This window comes from Tiliqua scincoides, chromosome 1, assembly GCF_035046505.1.
Source record: "Tiliqua scincoides isolate rTilSci1 chromosome 1, rTilSci1.hap2, whole genome shotgun sequence".
NCBI classification, from domain to species: Eukaryota; Metazoa; Chordata; class Lepidosauria; order Squamata; family Scincidae; genus Tiliqua; species Tiliqua scincoides.
The window spans coordinates 46380314-46401449 of NC_089821.1; the positions used below are offsets into that span (position 1 = coordinate 46380314).

Here is a 21136-nt window from a genome sequence, read left to right on the forward strand (position 1 = left end):
GATATTTCCAGTCTCTTAGCCATACTAACACAATTGGAAACAGCACAAAGGCTCATGCTCTCCCTTCTGCTTTCTTCTATGCAAATTACTGTCACCCTTCCCTTCTTAAATGTTAACTATCTGGCTGCTGAGCAAGACCCCAGCCACCATCACCTAGCTGATCAGTGGGAGCAGTTGCATCACACTCCCAGCTGGTCACTAGGACTGGTCAGGTCAACCCCCTCCCAGCTTGTGGGTGCTCCACCTCTGTGTTGGCTAGCCCTGCCTACCACTGCCCAACTGATTAGCGATGCTGTGGCTCTCCAGGCTCGTAAGCTTCCTTAGAGGAAGGGATGTAAAGCACATTGCTTTGTAGCAGAAAGGCCTAGATTCAATCCCTGGCATCTATAGGTAGGGCAAAGAAAGATTCCTATCTGAAATCCTGAAGTGCTGCCAATCAGTGCTAACAGTACTGTACTATGCTACATGGACCAATGTTCTGACTCAGCACCTTCCTACTGGAAAACAGTAGTGGCTCTCCTCGATCTTGTACCAAGCCTCAGAGAGACTGAAAAGCAAGACATTCTGCTGCTTATCAAACTTCTTCAAAACTCAGTGCAGCTGGGATGAAAAAATCTAGATCTCTGCTTGGATTAGAGAAGGTAGGCAGCATGCTTGCTATTTCTCAAAACCAATTCCTCCCCAACAGGGAACACACATGGTCAATGAGAAGTACACTTTTGGTTGACTGCTGGGCCTGTCCAAATTTGAGGACCTACCTACTCCTCAGTGTGCAAATGAGTGTGTAAAAGTCAGGAAACTGGAGCCATGGAAAACACGTTTTTCTCCAAAAGACAATACAAAAATTTGGGGAGTCGGTGGGTTGAAATGTGTAGTACTTAATCATCAGATCTTAAAAACATATTTCACTACTAAGTACATAAAATACAATTTTACATGTGGAGTTATAGGTAATTGTACTGCAGCTGTGAAATTTAAAAGTACTAAGTACTGGAGAGTTAGGAAAAGGGAAAAGGTTTCTTAAAGGGACAGCAGGCAGTATTGCCTGCCGGAAGTCTGGAGAGTTAGGGAAGAGGTAGTAAAAAAGGAAAAAGAAAATACCCTCTTAGTTTCTCCAGTGGGAGGTTTCGGTGGAGCTGAACCCAGCTCTGCCCTGCTTCCCCAAAAGGCTAGGCCAGTCTGGGGAAGTCCAGGCAGCCCCTCCCCTCAGGAAGTCCAAAAGACTCTGGCCTGCCTACCTGAGAAGGAGGAGCTACCCACTTGTAAGGACTAAGACGGACATGGAGATCCCACTGGAGAATAAGTATTTTTTCCTCTGCCACCATTGTATCTGCAGATTATCATCCAGCATAGTTATTTATGGTAGCATGAGGTCCATTATAACTGGCCCTAGAGGGTGGCCCAGAGGACTGCTCTGTACCCTGCTATGATGTGTTCGATAGACATTTTACAGATAAAATGGCTCACATCTGCCTCAACTTACATTTTACATTGACAGAGTCTGCAGAGGTACCCCTAGAGCAGTGATTTTCAACCTTTTTCATCCCATGGCACACTGACAAGGTACTAAAATGGTCAAGACACACCATCAGTTTTTGGACAATTGACAAGGCACACCTTTCTGTTGGTGGGGGGCTCATATCCCCAACAGTCCTATTAATAAATGATCCTCTACCAAATTCCCGCGGCACACCTGGGGACCATTCACGGCACACCAGTGTGCCACAGCACAGTGGTTGAAAATGGTGCCCTAGGGAGTGCTGATTCAAGAATCTGGTATTCTTTTCAGCTTAAATGTTGTGAGGATGTAGAGAGGTCTCTGAGTGCAAGACCAGCTGCCTGCCTCTACATCCTTACCCAGTATGATTCATACAATCAGCCTGGGGAGGTTTGGGCAAGTGGTTTGAGGGGGTTGTAAGTACATCGCTGAGAGAGGGGGGGTGCTGCCTAGAGCCTTAAAGGTGTCAGCAATTCACTCCCTCATAAGAAAACCCTCTCTGGATCCCACTATTTTAGACAACTTTAGGCTAATAGCTAACCTCCCCTTTTTGGGCAAAGTGACTCAGAGAGCAGTGGCATCCTAGTTTTAGGGAGTCCAGGATGAAACAAATTTTCTGGACACCTATCAATCTGGTTCAGATCAAGTTTTGGGACTGAGTTGACTTTTGTGGATGACCTACATCAAGTGCATCTTTGTTGATCTGCTGGAGCTCTTAGCAGCTTTTGACACCATTGATGGTGATGTCCTCCTGAGTTGACTGGTCGAGCTGGGGCTTGGAGGCACTATGCTGCAGTGACTCTTCTCTTTTGAGTCTGACCACGCCTATGTGGTTGTCCTGGGGAACTCAGGTTTGGCATCCTGGCCTCTAGCTTTTGGGAGTGAAAAAAGGGAACACTTCCCCAGTGTTCCATTTTGTCTCCAATGCCAGTGATTCCCAAACTTGTGGGTCACAACCCAACAATCAGAGAAGCACCGGTTTATGTCCCTTTAAGGGGGGGAGGCAGCAACATGATCCCCAGGATTGTGCTGTTGCTGGGGATGGGAGGGGGTAGCCAGTGCTGGGGATTGCATTGCTGCCACAGCCACTCTTCCTTACACACTTACAGTGCTCTTTTGTAGGAGTTTGGGAAGCACTGTCCTAACCTATTTAATTTCTACATGGAACCACTGGGAGAGGTCATCATAAAATATGGAGAAGGGTATCATCAGTATGTTGATGATACTAGGCTCTCTCGGTCTTTGTCATCATATTCCAGGGGGGCTGTTGAGGACCTGAAGACTGGAGACTACTAGGATCTGGGAAAGGGCTAACAAATTAAATCCAGACAAGACAGAGATCCTCCTGTTTCAGAAACCCGTGATACAGGTATTAGACTTTATCCTGGATGGGGCTGCACTCCCTCTGAAGGAAGTCCTTCTGGAGGTCCTTCTGGATCCACAGCGCCCTCAGGATGCCCAGGTGACAGCTGTGGCCATAGGGGCCTTTGCTCAGCTTCAGATTGTGCACCAGCTGTAGCTATACCCAAATCAGTTGGATATGGCTATGGTGGTCCATGCCTTGATTACATCTATTCAGACTACTGTAATGCGCTCTATGTGGGACTGCCCCTGAAGATAGTCCAGAAGTTGCAGTTAGTACAGAATGTGGCAGACTGTGGCCATAGGGGCTGAGTAGTTTGACTCAGGGTGCAATCCTAACCCCTTATGATAGTGCTTTCCAGCAGGGATAGGTTATTCCCAGCAGCTTCCACCTGGTCCATTTTTTATTTATTGCACATCTACCTGTCTTTTTTCTCCCAGCCTCAGAACTTTTAACTTGTTTGGTGTTGCTATTTAACATGTATTACTAACTTAAAGATCTTATTGAAATGTTGCTGCTTTGTATCATCTTTTATTTGTTGCTCTGCCTTCATAATTGTGTTTTGTATTTTAAATGTGTATGATAGTAATTTTTGAATGCATATGCTTTTAAGTTTATTTTTATCTAATTCTGTATTTTTAAGATTAATTTTATTAAGTATTGTAAGCCGCCTTGAGTTTTTGAAAAGGCATGATATAAATGCTTTAAATAAAAAAAAATGTACTGCACACATCACCCATCATTTACTACTATTGGAGAGATTATGCATCCAGTAAACCAAGACAGAGGTCATTCCTGTCTAGAAATGATGCTGCTCCACAGCCAAGAACATCTCCAAGACTACATATTGTTTATAGGAAAACATGCATCTACCGGGGGGGGGGGTATTCACTACCTACAAAGACAATCTACACAAATGCAGAAATGGTAGTGTGAACACACAAGACTGTTGAAAAAGAGTAAACTCCCTGACTGATTATTTTTTACATAAGTATTATCACCTAAAACAGTAATCCTATACACACTTACCTGAAAGTAAGTCCCATTGAACTAAATGGAACTTACTTCAGAGTAGATACACATAGGCTTGCACTGTGACAAAACTTCATATAAAAACATCAGGTAAATGATGCTATTTCAGGTTTTATGACCACCAAAGTTACACTTTTAATTCTCGTGGATGCTATGACACAAAACCAAACAAGCGAACTATTTTGTAACACATATGCAAAACTCACACATTACCATTGTTAGAACTATGCTAAGAAGTAAAACAGCAAACACATGCACAAAGCATTTACTTGCTCATGCACATGTTAGAAGTTACTAAAGTCCCATGCTGACACATTGGGGCTATTGCTTTTATCACATTTACTTCCGCTATCTACCTGTGAAAATTTCTTCTTCATTTCATCAAAGATACTTTGTCTGCACTTCCAAAGCACATCCTAAGATACATAAACACAAAATAGTAAAATTATACTACCTTGAAGCAGAGAACAATCTTCAATATTTTTTATAAAAAAGAAAATTTTTTAAGCAATACGGAGACCTTACATATGTCAAGAGCAATTTGAAATGTTTTCCTGTACAATAATATACACTGGGGAGAATGAAGACTAACAGAAAATCAAGTTCACATTCTGGTTGGTTTAGATCAGGGTGACATAACCCCAGCCGGGTGCCATCTGCGACCCTCAGGGACCCCCCAGTCTCCATTGAGCCTCTGGCCCTCTGGAGACTTGCTGGAGCCCACACTGGCCCAACGTAAATGCTCTCAGCGTAAGGGTAACTGTTCAATCTCTTCAGTGAGCTGCAGGCCGATGGCTCCCACCACTGCTTGCTGTTTCACATCTGTGAAGCAGCAGCAGCAGCAGCAGCAACAACAACAGTATTTATATACCGATTTTCAACAAAAAGGTCACAAAGCGGTTTACAGAGAAAATCAAATATCTAATGGCTCCCTGTCCCAAAAGGGCTCACAATCCAAAAAGATGCAACACCAGCAGACAGCCACTAGAAAAGACACTGCTGGGGTGAGGTGGGCCAGTTACTCTCCCCCTGCTAAATAAAAGAGGAGCACCCACTTGAAAAAGTGCCTCTTAACCAGTTAGCAGGGGTTAACCAGCAGCGAAGGAAAGGCCAGCCTTGCTTAGTGCAAGGCCTTTTATAGGTCTTGAGCTATTGCGAGACCTTTATTCATTCATATAAGTTCCATCTCTAATATATTCATTTATATAAATTTATTCAAATTCTAAATGTAAATCAACTTTTTCCCAGCCCCCGACACAGTGTCAGAGAAATGACGTGGCCCTCCTGCCAAATAGTTTGGATACCCCCGGTTTAGATGAACCAATACCAAACCTTTTGCGGCAACATTAAGCATGGATGTCTTCCACATTTCCTAGGATCATAGGAAAAGGCAGAGCAAGGAAAATCTCTTTATAAACAATATTTTCTTAGTGTAGTGGCAATCCTAAGGACTTACATTGAAGCAATATTTTGGAAAAGTATGTAAAACAGTATGAAATGTAACACAGTAAAGAGAACACTTCTCTGCTTTGTTCCTCAAGTACATAAATACTTCAAGGACTATGAACAAAGTAATCTTATGTTTATTTTGTTCAGCAGGTTATAAACAGAAATTGACTGAGAAAGTAAGGCCCTGAATGAGACAAGGAGCTTCCTTTCAGCATCAACATTTCTTCCCCCTCATCTCTAACACTTTAAGACAGCCATTTTCAACCTTTTTCAGCTCATGGCACACTGACAAGGCACTAAAATTGTCAAGGTACACTACCAGTTTTTTTCTTACATTAAATTACTACATTACAATTAATCTTTAATTAATATAATTAAATCATTACATGACATAGAAATTCACAAGAAACTTGGAGAGGGAAATATATGTGGTTTCCTCCTGAAAAGGAGGAAAAATGTTTTGAAGTAGGATGTTCAAATTCTTATCCAAAATGCTGGAAAGTGTTGGCAAAGAGAAGGCAGATTGATCACATAGTGGAGAAATGTGGGGTGAAGGGCAATGAAGAGACACGATTGAAACAAGTGCAGGATTAAACTGGGAGTGGGAGAGAGAGAGAATGTGAGGTAAGTGATTCTGGACCTTTGGAAGGCGGGGAGGGACAATAAGAGAGGTGCTAACTGCAATTATGAGTTATGGGGGGGGGGGGGAAATGTGCCTGTGGGAGGCAGTGGAGTGCCAATTGCCTGCTCCTGTATTTAAGAAAAAAAGAGTGTGACTGAAAGCCCAATCCCATACATGTCTTCTCAGAAGTAAGCCCCAGTATAGTCAATGGGGCTTACTCCCAGGTAAGTGTGGATAGGATTGTGGCCCAACGCCCTTCCTCTGAAAGGTAAAAGGCAACAAAGGGAAGGTCGCTCTGGGGAACTACAGGCAAACTACATCAAGGAAAAGGGACTTTCCAGCCAGCCGGTCCTTAGCTTGGTGTCCTCAGCAGACTCGCTCACTACATACCTGCTGGCCTGCTTCTAGCTCCCTCCTTCTTACTCACTCCGCAGCTCCCACCTCCTGGTTCCTCCAGGCTTCCCTGGCTGCCCAATCAGCACACAGGCAGGCAACAACCACCTTAGTGCCCAACCCTGAGTGTCTACTCAGAAGTAAGCCCCAAATAGTCAATGGAGCTTACTTCCAGGCAATTGAGGATAAGGTTGCAGCCTTAGTCATGCTCAACAGCAGCCGCAACCAGCCCCTTCACTGGCTGCTCCCTTGCTCGTGCTGCCTGCAGCGTGAGGCTCAAAGCAGCTGCTTCTCCCACACACGGGCGTGTGGCTGCTGCCTACCTCCTCTGATCCCGTGGCACACCTGAGGCAGCCTCACAGCATACCACTGTGCCACGGCACTGACAATGAATTAGTTAACAGTCTTTACATCACTAACAATGAATTAGCAATCCAACTACACCAAAATTTGCACTAACCACGGTAAATTTTAAATTGACCTTGCAATAATTCCACAGAAGAAAGTGCACAATCCTGCCTCTCAAATTTCTCTCTTAATCACTTGTGACCCAAATCTAAGAATAAGAAAAGTTTTGTAAAGCTTTTGTTCTTGAACACCATGAATAACTCTTACACTAAGCAACTAGGAAAGGGCTATGTATACACCTCTCAAATTTGAACCCCACTTCCAAAACCAGTTGAAAACCAATCCATCTGTGCTTATATAAAATCTAATCTACAGAATGCTATTCCACATGGGAAACTATTGCAGAAATACCACAAGTCATTGAAGCAGAAATAAATGTGTTTACACATTGCATAATCATAAGAAATGGCATCTTACCACTGCTAAAAACCAATAGCTCATTCAGGAAACATCTATGTGAATTACAAGAAATTTAACACTATCTAAAGGGCAGGAGGTCGGGTCCAGAGGGGAGAGCTTCCGTTTGCCTGAAGATAACATCCGCAGGTCACCAGTTCGAGGCCACTGGCACCGTGCGACCTTGAAGCAGCTGACAAGCTGAGCCGAGTTATTCCATCTGCTCTGAGCGTGGGTGGATGGAGGCCAGAATGTGAAACCAGATCAGAGAGAAACATCTGGAATGTTGTGGTTCTTGAAAGATAGAACCTTCTTTCAATAGTAAAAATCCCTATGGGGATTTAAATAGCCTGCCTATGTAAACCGCCTTGAATAAAGTCTGAGGAAAAATCTGACGACCAAGAAAGGCGGTATATAAATACCTGTATTATTATTATTATTATTATTTATCTAAAAGTCAGAATACTGGAGAAACTTCATTTTCTTGCTGTCAAATTAAAAATAGGTCAGATTGAAGATACCAGAAAAAATTCAAGAGCTGCAAGAGCTCAGCCCAAGCACGTCCTTCCTCTGAGTGAGGCAGAGCCAGACTGGGAGATTGGGGGCCCTCTACTGGAGGAGACCTGAATAAGTCTGACCCTACCTCATGCAGTAGTTGGGGCTACCCATGAGTAACGAATGCCCCCTCCCTCTTTCAGAGAAAAAGATATTCTAAATGTAAAGGGCAATTACTAGATCTTCTCTGACTTGCCGGAATTGTGTCAAATACATTTCACAGACAGCATAGAAACTGCACCTCATACTTCCAACTATGAACTCACTGCCAACTTTAAATAAAGCCCTCTCATACCAGATATATCTGAAACCATATTCCAGTTGTCCATTTAACAAAAACCCTTGAGAGATGCATTACAATATAGTGGAGTAATCCATTAGATATGGTTAAAAAGAACTCCCTGTACTAAATTATAAGAGAATATATTGAACAATGTGTAACTGGATATTTTTTATCTTAGAACCAAATAAGTTGTCCACCAAAAGAGCAAATTTGGCCTTTGGTTTTCTTTTACTGAGAACGGGCCAGGGAGTTATGAAAACATGGGAGGCTTAGTCATGGCAGCCCCAACTGTATTACCCACACCATTTCAAAAAAGCTTCACCTAGAAGCCAACGGAAAATTTTAGAACTGGACAGCTGGAATATGGTTTTCAGTTGTATCTGATATGCTACAGAGTGCATAGTTTGAAGAATGAGGTGCATGAAGCATGAGGTTCTATGGGTGGAGAAATGGATGGCAGTACAGTGGTGCCCCTCCCTCATGCCTCCTCCCCCCCCCACACCAGTGGCTAATAACTTTGTTGTATCAGGTGTTTAAAGAAGTAATGGAGATCAAACATATACAACTATCCATTAGAGTCAGAGCCTTTAGTAACAGTCCAGAAAAGTCTGTGAAAGTAATGCTTTGATGACTATGAGTCTCATATTTACAACTGGCCATGGTGCCAGAAGATTGGAAGATAGCAAATGTCACGCCTATTTTTAAAAAGGGAAAGAGGGGGGACCAGGGAAACTATAGGCCGGTCAGCCTAACATCCATACCGGGTAAGATGGTGGAATGCCTCATCAAAGATAGGATCTCAAAACACATAGACGAACAGGCCTTGCTGAGGGAGAGTCAGCATGGCTTCTGTAAGGGTAAGTCTTGCCTCACCAACCTTATAGAATTCTTTGAAAAGGTCAACAGGCATGTGGATGCGGGACAACCTGTGGACATTATATATTTGGACTTTCAGAAGGCGTATGACACGGTCCCTCACCAAAGGCTACTGAAAAAACTCCACAGTCAGGGAATTAGAGGACAGGTCCTCTCGTGGACTGAGAACTGGTTGGAGGCCAGGAAGCAGAGAGTGGGTGTCAATGGGCAATTTTCACAATGGAGAGAGGTGAAAAGCGGCGTGCCCCAAGGATCTGTCCTGGAAACGGTGCTTTTCAACCTCTTCATAAATGACCTGGAGACAGGGTTGAGCAGTGAAGTGGCTAAGTTTGCAGATGACACCAAACTTTTCTGAGTGGTGAAGACCAGAAGTGATTGTGAGGAGCTCCAGAAGGATCTCTCCAGACTGGCAGAATGGGCAGCAAAATGGCAGATGCGCTTCAATATCAGTAAGTGTAAAGTCATGCACATTGGGGCAAAAAATCAAAACTTCACATATAGGCTGATGGGTTCTGAGCTGTCTGTGACAGATCAGGAGAGAGATCTTGGGGTGGTGGTGGACAGGACGATGAAAGTGTCGACCCAATGTGCGGCGGCAGTGAAGAAGGCCAATTCTATGCTTGGGATCATTAGAAGGGTATTGAGAACAAAACGGCTAATATTATAATGCCGTTGTACAAATCTATAATAAGGCCACACCTGGAGTATTGTGTACAGTTCTGGTCGCCGCATCTCAAAAAAGACATAGCGGAAATGGAAAAGGTGCAAAAGAGAGCGACTAAGATGATTACGGGGCTGGGGCACCTTCCTTATGAGGAAAGGCTACAGCGTTTGGGCCTCTTCAGCCTAGAAAAGAGACGCCTGGGGGGGGACATGATTGAGATATATAAAATTATGCAGGGGATGGACAGAGTGGATAGGGAGATGCTCTTTACACTCTCACATAATACCAGAACCAGGGGACATCCACTAAAATTGAGTGTTGGGCGGGTTAGGACAGACAAAAGAAAATATTTCTTTACTCAGCGTGTGGTCGGTCTGTGGAACTCCTTGCCACAGGATGTGGTGCTGGCATCTAGCCTAGATGCCTTTAAAAGGGGATTGGACAAGTTTCTGGAGGAAAAATCCATTATGGGGTACAAGCCATGATGTGTATGCGCAACCTCCTGATTTTAGAAATGGGTTATGTCAGAATGCCAGATGCAAGGGAGGGCACCAGGATGAGGTCTCTTGTTATCTGGTGTGCTCCCTGGGGCATTTGGTGGGCCGCTGTGAGATACAGGAAGCTGGACTAGATGGGCCTATGGCCTGATCCAGTGGGGCTGTTCTTATGTTCTTATGTAACTTGGATTCCAGCCTAGAAGAATGCTAACTTTGCAAATAAGTATTTGAAATTCATAAACAATTCTATGAAGTGAAATAAAATGTTACATGCATCTATTCTTTTCCAGTGTTCATTAGTAAAGCTTGACAAGCTTTTGTAAGCATGTGTGTACAGCATGTATATCCCTGCTAACTAGGTAAGAGGCCCTTTTTCAAGTGGGTGCTCCTCTTTAATTTAGCAGGGGGAGAGTAACTGGCCCTCCTCACCACAGCAGTGTCTTTTCTAGTGGCTGTCTGCTGGTGTTCTTTTGCATCTTTTTATATTGTGAAGCCTTTTGGGACAGGGAGTCATTTAGTTATTTGACTTTGTCTGTAAACCACTTTGTGAACTTTTTGTTAAAAAGTGGTATATAAATAATAATAATAATAATAATAATAATAATAATAATAATAATACAGTTGTCCTTCATTTTGTGTGACAGTTATGTTCCAGAGTCAGTACGCAAAGCTAAAATTGAACATACAGTGGGCCCTTGGCATCTGCGGGGGACCAGTTCCCACACACCACACAGATACTGATTTCCACTTATAACTTAATCAATGGAGAGGCCCAGCCCCCAAAACCAGAAGTGCCTTAAGAAGGCTCCGGCAGGCCTTCTCAGATGCAGGGAAGACACACGCAGCCTCTCTATGCCTCAGAACGCCTCCTGGACATGACCAGAAAGTACTTCAGGTCACATTTGGGAGGTCATGTGACGCCCTCCAGTGTGGGTTGGTAGGTGACAAACCACAGGTAAGCAGATCCCACTGCACTCAAAATTGCCTTGAAAATCCCTTATATCTGGAAAATAAATACTGTCTCTTTACAAGAGACATGGAACTCAAAACAGAGGGAACAGCAGATTTAATATCTAATCCAGGGATCTCCAAACTTCTCAATATGAAGGTCACATATTTTATACATTTTCACTGACTAAAATTTAAATGAATGAAATTTAAATAAATGAATAAGTTTTACTTGGATCTTTTTCATAATCAGCATGATATGATTCAGAACAAAAGAGAAATGTGACAATTATAAAGAAACAATGCTATGCTTAAACTGAGAAATGATATATAATGAGTAAGAATGTCAAACATTAGTAAATGCTCTGTCAAAAAAACAAGTTGCTGCAGGTCAGATAAGGCTCCTGGGCGGGGTTTGGAGACCCCTGCTCTAATCTCACACTCACTCTCAGGCATGTATTTAGTAAGTTAAATGGCAGGTGGAATCCCCTGCACTATCTAAACTGCTGGCTTTTGTTTTTGTTTGCTAACAGCATGAAGTCAACCTTGTGCAACACAACTGCATCTAAGACAAGGGGCAACTGTATTTTAGTATCCAGATCACCTAATGCAAACTAAATCCCATTCAGAATGATTTTGTTCATAAAATACAGCATAGATTTGATTCCATAATACCTTACAATACTTTTAATAGATTTATGTTACTACACATTAAATGGTTTCCTGACTTTGAAAAAGGCAAGAAATTTCTAAGAGTCATAACTATGAATGTTAAAAGTCAGACAAATGACTATAGATTTTTTAATATCATCCCACTAAAAAATCAGTAACCCACAGTACATCTGAAGGTCAGAGTTTATCTGCTTGCAAGCAGCTACCCAACAGATATATAAGACAATTTTATATTCAATCCAGTGTTTGCTAGTGTGACTCATGCACTCACAGTTAGATGCCAATAGCAACATCACATCAACTCTGTGCTTCTGCCTCTGACTTAAGAGTTTATTCTTATCCTGACAAGCCTTTTACTTTGGATAGTTGAAAGTACAACACATAAAACAGAATGTCCACAACAGCACATAATAATAATATGATCATCTCAAAATCTTGCAACAAGATTCAGGTCATGTAACAAAGTTTCAGAAATACTTTTCAGGTTTTTCAACATCAGAGTCTACAGATAAGCACTTACCCAAAATTGAATTTATTAAATCTGATCTATACTGACAAACTAGAATATATTGCACAGAAGAAAACTACAAAACACTCTCTCACTCACTCTCTCTCTCTCTCTCTCTCTCTCTCTCTCTCTCTCTCCATATTACACAGTGTCCTGTGTTTGTTAGCCTCTCTTTGAGAAGCAACAAAAATAGAAAACCCAAGCACTTATTTTGATATTGTTATTTCATAAGCCACTTTTGCTCCTACATCTTGGTAGCAGTTTCAGAGAATGTTTGACCCTAAAACAGGAGTACAGATAACAAAATAAACAAATCAGTGACAAGATTTAATGAGAAGCAGAATATAGGACACTCCCACATGGCATGCAATGTTTTCGTCAGGTCATCAGCTATATTCACTTTCTTCTATGCTAGAATTTCCAAGGAAGAAAGCTTCATATTAAGGCTCAAGCGACCAACTATGTCAGATCTCAGTCTTCAAATATGTCCCTGCCTTCATCACATGTAAAATGTAAGCTGGAAGCAAAATCTAAAGCTTCACTTCTAACAAATAAACAAAACACAAACCCTCAACACTGAGTAACAAGCCTACTCAGACCAGTAAAGATCACTCCAACTTTCTCCATCACAATAGCAAAAAACTGGAAAGGGCCCACCCCCCCCCTCTCTCTCACACACACACACACAAAGGCCCCAGCTGAAACTATTTGTCATCTACCAGAATTAAATGCCTTGAAGTATTTGAACTTATCACCAAGGTACATCAAGGCCTGTGGGCCAGATCTAACCCCCAGAAGCTCTGGATCCAACCTGCGTGGCACTCGGTGAAGCTGCGGAGCTTCACATGGCCAAGTAACAAAGACCTCCAACACTGCTCCCAAGTCTCAAGGAATCTCATGAGAAGAAAAGAAGTCTAGGCTGCTTTGATGAGAGAAGGCATGACAATGAAGCAAAAAAGGAAACAAGCACTTTTATGTCAGGGCAGTCCTGCTCCTGCCTAACTTTATATTATGTGAATGCAGCAGCGAAACAGCACTGAGTATGAATGTTGAAATGAATGCGGACCCACCTGAAATTGACTCATGACCCACCTAGTGAGTTCCGACCCACAGTTTGAGAAACACTGTTTTGGAGAGTGTAACTGTGAAACAAGAGACTGACAAAACGCCTGGCAGGGGGTGTGAGACCAGCACAGATAAGCGGGCATAAGGTGGACTGAAAACAGAGGAAAAGCAAGAGGTAGCAGCAGCCTGACAGGATGGACCACAGAGCACTTCCTTTAGCCTTCTTGACAGAATTTGGCTGGTTGAGTTTCCACTCTTCACTTGCTTCATCAATTCCCCCCCCCCCACCACCACCTTTATGATCAGCTGTTGCAGTAGCTGTTAAGTGTATTGTCAGGGAAGTGTTTTCTATGTTGCTTTTTTGTTTTAAAAAACTAGGGCTGCCTGATCTAGGAGTGTTTGTGGGGGAAGACTGGAAAGTATTGGGCAAATCATAAACAGTTCCCCCAACATGCTGACCTGATGGAATATTCCAGGCAAGGTGTCTGTAGGTTGGTAGGGTAGTCAAGGAAACCTGTGCTTAGTGGTATAGGGATCCACTATCACTGTCTTAGATCTATTGGGGGGAGAGGAAAAGATGGATTTCTTTCTAATTATTTTGCTACTTGGGTTGAAGTTCCTGCAAGGGGGTAGTAAGTAGAAATTGCTATGTTGCTGTGTTTATACAAATGGCACCATGAGAGGAAGAGGGAACAAAAAGGATCTCATTTTTAGATTTCAAGGGAAAATTGAGATTGGTCTCACTATGAAGTCCTATCAGTGCTACTCTGCTTTTCTTCTCTGCTCACCTTCCTGGAAAAGTATAAAAACTGTAAAATGCCAATCATTTCTAGTCAGTAACAGTCATTTCCCCAAATTTCATATAAAATTATGCATAGGGTGGGTAGAGGGAAGTTCTTCTCACTCTCTCACAACCCCAGAACCAGGGAACATTCACTAAAATCAACAGGAGAGTAACAATAGAAGAAAATGTGTTAATTAATCTGTGGAACTCTTTGCCACAGGATGTTGTGATGGCACCTGACTTAGATGTCTTTGAAAGGGAATCAAACAGATTTATGGAGGAAAATTCCATCTTAGGTTACAAGCCATGACAACTATATGGATCATTCAGGTTTTAGCATAGATGATCTCTGGAATCCAGAGATCCAGAGTCTGGATGCCAGATACAGGTGAGTGGAAACAACATACGTGCATCTTGAGTGCTCCCACAGGCCACTGAGAGATACAGGAAGCTGGACTAGACATACCCTTGGCCCAATGAAGCAGCACTCTTAATATTCTTATGAACATGGGGGACTAAAGATAGCAGCTGCTGGAATACAGCAGAGGAAGAAGTGATGGAAGGCATAAAAGGGAGGGAAGAGAGAGGTGGGGGTTGGAGGAGGAGGAGGAGTGAGAAACGAGCAGGAAAACTTTGAGAGAGATTTGGAATATGGAGTAGGGAAAAGTGGCCAGAAGAGGAGTAAGCAATAGAATCCAGTAAAGAGAAGGAGACTGTGAGAGAAGATGATGGGGACCAAGGCAGGAAAAGAGTGTGTGCTGAATTGGGACCTTTGCTGCCTGGTTGCAGAACTTCGAGGCAACAGGGACAGCTGGACTACCTATGTCCTCTTTAGTAGAGTGGACTGTAACTGGCAGATCAGTGAGAATTATAAAGCAAGTGCCAAACAAAACAACTGATGTACACAGAGAAGTGGGCTAAATCAAGTTCAAGTTAGAATGCCTCAGAAGCCTTTATAATGTTAATCCATACAGTGAAATTCCAAACGCACAACACAGAAACATGCCTCACTGACACTTGCTACCCCCACTGGAACGCTAGTAACTCCCATTCCTGGAAGTTATATTATGCTGCCCTATTTGTGGACAAACTCTGCACTGATCAAACTTTCTGGTTAGGAACAGTTCACCAGTGGGGCAGTATGATCTGCGGTTCCCACAATATTCCACTTGCATATAGGCCTAGCGTTTGCCAAGATTTGGCTATACAGTACATGCTAGTTTCAAGGAGAAGAGGAGAACATTAGTGCAGGAGAAAATTTCCCACATCCCTAATTTCATGATTCCTAGTTATGAGGTATGTTTCTATTTAGATAACAGTACCTCCCAGAATATCCAAGTCAGAGAACCTACGAGGCAAATATAATGCTATGTTCTTCCTGGTAGCTAACATGAAACAATCTAAGAAACATATACAACCCTGTAAATGTTCAGATTGAGGGAGTGAAGCTTGAAGAAGATTGCCTTAAAACAATTCTCCAAGACATAGCTCATCAGCCATGACTAAACCACAGTCTGCTACTCACCTTAATCATGATTAGTCACTTCATTTCTGGGTCCAGTTCTAGTTCACTGCCTGTAGAAACCACCAGCTGTTAGTTTTGTTTATGTATTGTGCCATTCCCATGCCTTTTATTCAGGGGAGGGACCACAGCTGAGTGGCACAACACATGCTTAGCATGTAAGATATTACAGGTTCATTTCTTCCTGGAATCTCCAGTTAAAGAAGGAGGGAAAGCAGGACTGGAAGGGACTTCTATTTGAAACCCTGGCAATCTATTGCTAGTTAAAGCAGACCGTGCTGGCTTACATGGGTCCATGGTCCAATTCAGTATAAGGTAGGTCAATATCAGCAAATTACTTTCAGCTTTCTGCACCTTTCCAAATCCTACAGCTTCAATTTATACCCCAGGTCCTTGTCATCTCTAGTTCATTTCTCAGTATACTGGCTCTTCCATCCACTATTTGACTTGTAAGAAATTTCTTAAATTATTTGGTCTCATCTAATAAATATTAGCTGGCCTTCAATTATCTAAAATTACTCTGAAGAGTTTAAATATTACCAAATTGAAGTAGATAACCTGCAACACAGGAATTCCTAAATACAAAAACAAATCAGCTTTCATTTTTATTAACGGATGTTACAGAATTCTTAATGGAACTTCCAAGTGGATTTACTATTTCCGTATTTCAGCCGTTAGATTCAAGGACCATGGTCATGGCAGAAATGATCTTTGAATCAGAACAGCTTTGCTTACAAGACAATGCTGTAATATTTTGGCTTTATTTCCATCTTGTCATCTACCTATGTCATGTCAATGCAAACAGCACTCCTCTCCTTCCCCAACTTATGTTAATCAGTTCTCTGGTACCTCAGAGTTTCTTGAACTTTAAAAGACCCAACCATTTGTTTTAATTCACCTTCCAGAGCAGTAGCTATTCAAAGTTTAACATATACTGTACACTACAACCTACTGCTGGGGATTAACTGCAAGTGATTTATTAAATAAAAGCATTCTTGGCTGTTAGAAGCTGTTTTAATTTGCTTCCAGTAGGCTCTGACAATACAGTTCCAACTTCTACATAAACGAGAAAAAAGCTTTTTCTGCAAGAAATGTTTATATTACACAGAGGATTACGATTAAGCTTTCATAGTAAAAAGGTTTTAACTCAATGCACTTTATGAAGTGTCGCTAAAATCAACACAATTTCACGACATGGTTAGAATCTTTATAGATTTTGGAAATCACGTAATTAATCTAGTTAACCCATTTATAAAGACACACAAACTAAAGGTGTACCTCTTCCAATCATTCAAAAGAAGCAAATAGTGAACATTTCTGTATATCCAACTTAAGTACTTGATTTAGGCTTCTAAAGTTCAGAATTTTATATATATATTTATACTGTGATACAGTGGCATTGCCAGTACATCGTGCTCCTGGGGCGGGCATGACACACACACACACACACACACACACACACCGCACAGCATTCCCCCAATAATGCTGATAAGTCTTGGGCCCAGGGTCAATAGCACCTGGCATGCAGGTACAAAGTGCAACATCTGGAAGTAGGCTGGCTATGACATGATGATGTCATCATGTCACAGTCAACTGCTTCCAGAGTACCACAATTCAGCCAATCAGAGGAAGAGGTGGATGGGAGAATCCAGTGTGAAGATCCACTTGCCACTCTGTGCCTCATTGCCAGCCTGGAGAGGGCAGAAGACACAGGCAGAAACTGTGTCGCCCCCGCACTGTGTCATGTTGTGAGTGCTGCATCTGGACCAGACGGCTCCAGCCTTGCAATGCCTCTACTGTGATATCAGCCAAATGAACAGTACTGTACAGCTATGGCACAGTAGTTTGTGAGGTACAGTACTTTAAATGGGAAAGATTCCAGCAGCAGAAACTAAAAATCAGGACTGATCAGAAAATATTTTATCTGTAGCAGTTCTAGAAACATACAGCTCTCTATTTAGGAATCAGGACATTAGTTTTACCTATGGAAGTATTTATTAGCCCATAAACTATAAAAGAGATGCAAAGGGAAAACCTGTTCAAGTACAGACAAATTATAGAAGTAGTTTCTTTGACACTCTAAGTCCTGTATGCCTGTCAAATTCTGCCTGTCAAAGGCACCCTACATTATTATCAAACAAATAAGGTGTAATATGATTCTTTCTGACAAATAAAACATTAAGGTTGCAATCCTATGCACACTTGCATAGAAGTAAACATGCATAAGACTGCAACATGACTTAGATCAATTCAAGTGAACTGTAATATTACTTATTGTGATCTAGTTTGTGTTTATATTCAACTAACACAACAAGGAGGTGTGTATGTGACATTAAAAATAATGCAGTACAAAAGCAAAGCAAGGAAACAAACTTTATACTAATATGGATGAAGGTAAGAGTCTTTTGCTATACACATGATGATTTAGTAAGACAACAGAATTACCTTCTCCTCTTTTCCTAAACTGCCTTTATATCCAAAAAAAGGGAGAGGACTAGAACTCTGCACTGCTCAACCAGTTAAAAATAAGCTTCTGAATGCACTTTAATAACTAGAAGAATGACAATCAGAGCCAGACTCTTCCATTAGTCATTCCAGTCTGTGCCAGTTATCTACCATTACTGTCAAAGGCCTTCTGCTATTGGCCTCCTTTATTTATTGGATTTAATGTGACTTTACAACATTTACAACATTCATTTTGTTACAGATTTAATGTTCTTTTTCAGAAGCACACTTTCTCATTTACACATACATTAAACACACACACCCTTTTACATTTTGCATAATTATAAGATGCAACTCTGAAAAATCATTATGCACTATTAGTAAAGATCTCCAGCTTTATATGCAAGGCTACCCATTACCAATAAACATACTGTTGTCACCAACAATAACTATCCAATGTTTTGTTCTTTTCCTCTTTTATCACACAGTACAACCAACCTTGTTGCGCATTTCCTCACTGACAACAGTAAATTATGCTAAATGAAGATGTAGAAACACACCACACTGATGGCAGGACATGAAAGTTGTACTGAAAATTACAGAGAAGAGGGAAGAGCAAGAGGTGTGGATAGTGACTTTATCCAAAGCTGCTCTTGTATGTCAGTGCACACATGGAATTTCACAGAGAACACCCATGTTACCAAAACACTATTCTGAATGCTTTATTAAACACATTTAGGGACAGGATTCCAATGCAGAAATGTAGTTTACTGCATTTAATATTAACTTATTACTATGCTGCCTTATTTGCAACTACTATTTTGCCCTCCTCCCCCATTTAATACATTTAAACCCATACCCCCATTCATAACTAAAATATATATTAGAAGAGTTATTGCAAAACATCACAAAACCAGCCCTGCTGGATCAGATGAACAGTCCACCAAGCCTAGCATACTGTTTCTCAGGTCCAATCACCAGATGCCCCCAGAAGCCCACAAACAGAATACCCTGCTATTGTTCCTTGTCAACTAGTAATCAGAAGTATACAGCCTCTGAAACATGAAAGTTACACAACAATTGTGACAAATAATCAGTGACAGTGAATTCTCTTCCAAGAATTTCACTAATCCCCTTTAAAAGCCATCTAAGTTAGCAGCCATCATCACATCCCACTGCTATGAATTCTGTAAGTTAATTACTGTATGCACTGTGTGAAGAAGTATTTTCTCCTGCCTGTCCCAATTCTCTAGGACAGTGGTTCCCAAACTTTTTTGCACCAGGACCCATTTTTTAAAATGACACTCTACCGGGGCCCACTTAGTTTTACTAGACTTAAAAAAAGTTTCACTTTACCACACACTCAAGTCTCTATCCTATTTACTATGGTGGTGGCGTCAGTAGTAGCATTTATTGAGCTCCACATTCATCAGATTATGGCCCTGCGTTCCCCTTCATCTGGCTTCAATAAGAGCAGGGAACAGTCACCTACTTGCGAATAAACACACAGGTGTGGCTCCCTTTCCATAGGACTCAATACATTTTCCTTGTCAGTTATCAGTTTGTCAATTTCAGTTTCACAAGCCACCAAGGCAGCCCACTGGTGGATCCCAACCCACAGTTTGGGAAACACTACTCTAGGACTACTCACTATAAATAATAATGGGACACTCTCTGTCTTAGATTGTCTTCAAATTGTTCTTAGCTAGGCTGCTTCTTATTAACTGTATTAAACTACAAGACTGCACCCATAAATCACTCCGAAGTAAGACTTCTATAAACACTTGCCACTAGAATTGTTGTTGTTGGCATCCTTCAGTCTTGGAAGACTATGGTGTCACGCTCTGAATGGTGGTTCTGGAACAGAGTGTCCTCTCCAGTGCGCGAAGCCTGGGTAAAGTAGGTATGGAGGATAGGCTGTTACCCATGCAGCAAATCCCCCTTCTCCACGTTGCTGAAATGGTCCAATGGAAAGGCAGAGGCCAATACGGTTGGTTCCAGCGGCGTCGCAGGAGTTGCCAGAATGTGACTGTGTTCAGCCATGAACTGCCTCAGGGACTCCAGCTCCTGATTTTGCCTTGAGGTTGACTCCTGAAGCCTTTTCCATAAATGGATGTAGCCACAAGGCAGTGGAGGTTTGGGATCAGAGTTTTCCTTCTCTCAGATGAGCTGCCTTCCCAGGCTGACGAGTCCCATCTACCTGGTGGCTGTTTAGTCACCTCTTACGACAAGTACAGCCAAACTGAGGGCCTATTCTTATCCCCAGCCCCCAGGGGTACCCCCAGGGGTACCACTAGAATGTAAAGACTCCAGAAACACCTATATCTTTAATCAACAATACAGTATGTTGTATGTTCCCATTTTACAGCTTAAAACATATGAGCAATTGGAGGACACACTCCCACTAAAATTGTTTATGAAACAGTCTGTACAAAGTAAGTCCTCCAACAATCAAGGAAAACTCCTCTTACTTCTATTAAAGTATCATACAATGCTCCTTTTTTCCTTCTTAAAATTTGGGATTGAAGAAGTAACAAACTGCCAACCTTTTCCCTAGCATTCACACCACCATTTTTAACCCATTTTTGCCTGGCCCACAGGTGTACACATTTGGTCCCTGTTGTATATATGCAACATTGGGCAGAAATGACATTTTTTAATGCCGGCAGTGTCATTTCAAAATACTGGAACTGTACAGATTATTCAATGTGCGCTCACCAGAATACTCCATATTCTACTGAAGTAGGTATTACACAGAATACTCCTTATAAAACATGTCCTAGAACAGAATTCTTCAACCTTGGGGTTGGGACCTCAATGGGGTCATGAAGCCTCAGTTGCGGGGTTGTAGCAACTTATGGGAATAAAAAAGACTGAAGACTTCTGCACTAAAGAACCACCAGGTAAAGGGGAGGCATCTGGTGTACCTGTTCAAATACCAGGAGACTGTGTCCCAGTCACGTTCAGGTGATTAGCATTGTGGTAAAACAGCTTTCAATAGTGCCATGCTTCCTGGTAATTTTTTTCTGTTCTCTGATTCTGATTCTAATAAGAATCTTGTACAGCTTCTTTCAATTACTTTATATTCTGACCAGTGTCTGCTTTGAGTACATCCAGCCAAAATGTTCTTTAGTGTCCTCATCGTTTTTTGCCACC

General features: G+C 41.9%; 1 protein-coding gene across 3 annotated transcripts in view; it reads right to left on the reverse strand.

The window, feature by feature from the left end:
- Window positions 1-21136, reverse strand: part of USP47 (ubiquitin specific peptidase 47) — an 83274-nt gene that overhangs the window by 60713 nt on the left and 1425 nt on the right. For 2 of the 3 annotated variants that reach the window (XM_066639250.1, XM_066639239.1), the window contains exon 2: window positions 4250-4309. The exons of the other annotated variant lie outside the window; for it this stretch is intronic. In XM_066639250.1, the coding sequence (XP_066495347.1) occupies window positions 4250-4309 (60 nt within the window). The remainder of the gene's footprint in view (window positions 1-4249; window positions 4310-21136) is intronic. 3 annotated transcript variants of the gene reach the window in all.